Source organism: Oppia nitens, unplaced genomic scaffold (genome assembly GCF_028296485.1).
Source record: "Oppia nitens isolate AA-2021 unplaced genomic scaffold, nextdenovo-longstitch-racon4-pilon3 scaffold30_pilon_pilon_pilon, whole genome shotgun sequence".
NCBI classification, from domain to species: Eukaryota; Metazoa; Arthropoda; class Arachnida; order Sarcoptiformes; family Oppiidae; genus Oppia; species Oppia nitens.
Window position 1 is genome coordinate 800,436 of NW_026533211.1, and position 2,435 is coordinate 802,870.

At 36.7% G+C, this 2,435-nt stretch overlaps 1 protein-coding gene across 1 annotated transcript; it reads left to right on the plus strand.

Moving 5' to 3' along the window:
* Positions 1-1,730, plus strand: LOC128956519 (uncharacterized). Its single transcript, XM_054302236.1, has one exon. The coding sequence runs from the start codon at positions 12-14 to the stop codon at positions 1,704-1,706; it is 1,695 nt and encodes a 564-aa protein (XP_054158211.1). The 5' UTR covers positions 1-11; the 3' UTR covers positions 1,707-1,730.
* The last annotated feature ends 705 nt before the right edge of the window (positions 1,731-2,435 follow it).

Below are 2,435 nucleotides of genomic sequence, written 5' to 3' on the forward strand. Positions count from 1 at the left end.
CAATTGATTTGATGATCAAATCGGAGCCACCGATTGTCGGCCAATTAGTGTCGGCCGAAGCGGCGGTCTTTGTTGACCATCACTTGTTGCCGACAACGACCGTTAAAAGTGAGACAAATCCGATGCCGAGGACAACAACAGCGGCGGCAACTATGAGGACAAAACAGATGTCCACCGCTGACCAGTCGTTACCGATTAAGCCGATGTTGTTGACGAAGAGGAAGAAAAAAGCGGCGATAGAGAGGAAAAAGTTGGTGATATCGTCGTCGAGCAGCGGTTCCGATAGCGATGACATGACTACCGCCGCCGATGATACCGTCATCAATGGCCACCATAACCACCAACAACAACAACAACGACTGTCACCACCCGAAGATCAGCCAATGAAGTCGTCGTCGTCGATATTCAGATCAAAGGCCAACGGTTTTCACGAGCTATTGAATCGGCGAAACAAGTTGACCAACGATTCAGTGTTTACGGCACCCGTCGACTATGCAGAAGTGGACGCGGCGTTTAACAACTCCAGCTCAATGGTCACTACGTCAACTGTCAAGACCGCCGCCACCACTCGTGCCGATTGTGAACTTCAGGAAGTGATGTCTATAATCGATGAGCTGAACACCACTACCACAACCAGCGGTAACAGTGGCGGCGGCGGCGGAAGCAGTAGCAGCAGCGGTAGTGATGAAAACAATGCCAAACGCGGTGGTGGTCGGCGTAGTCGTCGTACTAACGGTGATAACAACGCCAAAAGCGGTGGTCGGCGTCGGCGTAGTCGTCGTACTAATTGCTACCAACAGTCGTCTTCGCCCAATGATATTGAAGAGTTGTTATTGGTTGAGGACGGCTATGATGTGGATTGCGTTAAACCTAGAACTAGATCCCAAACAGGACGACCCAAACGTGGCCGAGGAGGCGGTGGTGGTGGCGGCAAAAGGGCTACCACTGCTACTGGCAAAACAAAAAAGCGACGATCCAATGGTCGAGGCCGACGAAAGAGTGGTCAGATGGATGCGGAAGCAATTTTCAATAAATTAGATCAAATGGAAAACAAAGACAATAGTATTAACAACATAAGTGATAGTCAATCGGCGGTATCGTCGACGACAACGACAGCGACCACAACGATGAACAACAGTTACGAAGCACTGGAACAGTACAAGTTGTGCCGTGAATTTGAATTGAAAATCAAATACAAATCGGTTGTACACAAGTTTCCGATACCGTACAGCACTAGGTTTGCCGATGTTATGCCACGATTGGCCGACCGAGTGGGCGTCGATGTCGGCCAACTGATCCTGAAGTTTCAGAATCAGATTATCAACGCTGACGATACACCCCATGGGTTAGGTCTAGATATTGCACATATTATCCAGTGTTTCAAACGGACCATCACCTGTACTACTACCAGTACAACCGTTACCTCTACTACTAATACTACCGGTGATGATGGCATCGGTGCTAAAGATCCTAATTTATTGACATTGAAACTGAGGGATAAAAATATGAGACAACCGGTTGATATACAGGTATCAAAGTTTGATAAAGTTAGCAAAATTGTCGAACTATTTGCCCGTTTTAAACAAATATCGGCCGATCGGATCGGACTACGGCTGGACGGCGATCCTATGACCATCGGTACAACAATTGCCGATTACGATGATCTCGAAGACGAGTCGCAAATCGATGTCATCTATAATTCGTAACCATTTTTTTTTTCAATAGAGAGAGAGAGAAATTGATAGAAAATTTTGATTATTTATTATGAATTATTAGTTTATTATTGATTTGAAATAATAGTATAATTATATAATAATAATAATAATAATACCTATAATAATGTAAAATACTTTTTCATACACTTTTTTATATATATATATTTTTTATACAATTTGATACAAACATATATAAAAAAAAGTTAATACAATAATACAAAAACAATATATGATTTAATAATAATATTAATATGTATTTAAAAAGTGTTATTTAATAATGATTATTATTATTATAAATATAAATATTTTTTATACTTAAATATTGAATTTTTTTATTTGATAAGAAAATATTAGTTGAAATGAAAATATGAAAATAAAATTTTGTTAATATTGTTGTTAATAAATGTAAAATTTTTTGTTTAATATAATGATAAATATATTTTTATAAAATTTTTGTTATAAATCAAACACACTTTATAATGTACTTAAAAATATTTAAAAAAAATAAATAAATTTTCACAATACAATGTAAAAATATTTCATTTAGTAATTTAATAATAAATTAGCAAATATTTATGCAATATATACTTTTTAGATAAATAAAAATTATTGCATATATATTGGCAAATCTATTAATCAAATTTTATATTTATTAAAATACTATATTATATAATTATAATTTTTTTAAATATATAAAATTATCAAAAAATAAAAAATTAT

Coding starts and splice junctions, on each gene's coding strand:
- LOC128956519 (XM_054302236.1), top strand. CDS start 12: ATGATCAAATCGGAGCCACCGATTGTCGGCCAATTAGTGTCGGCCGAA.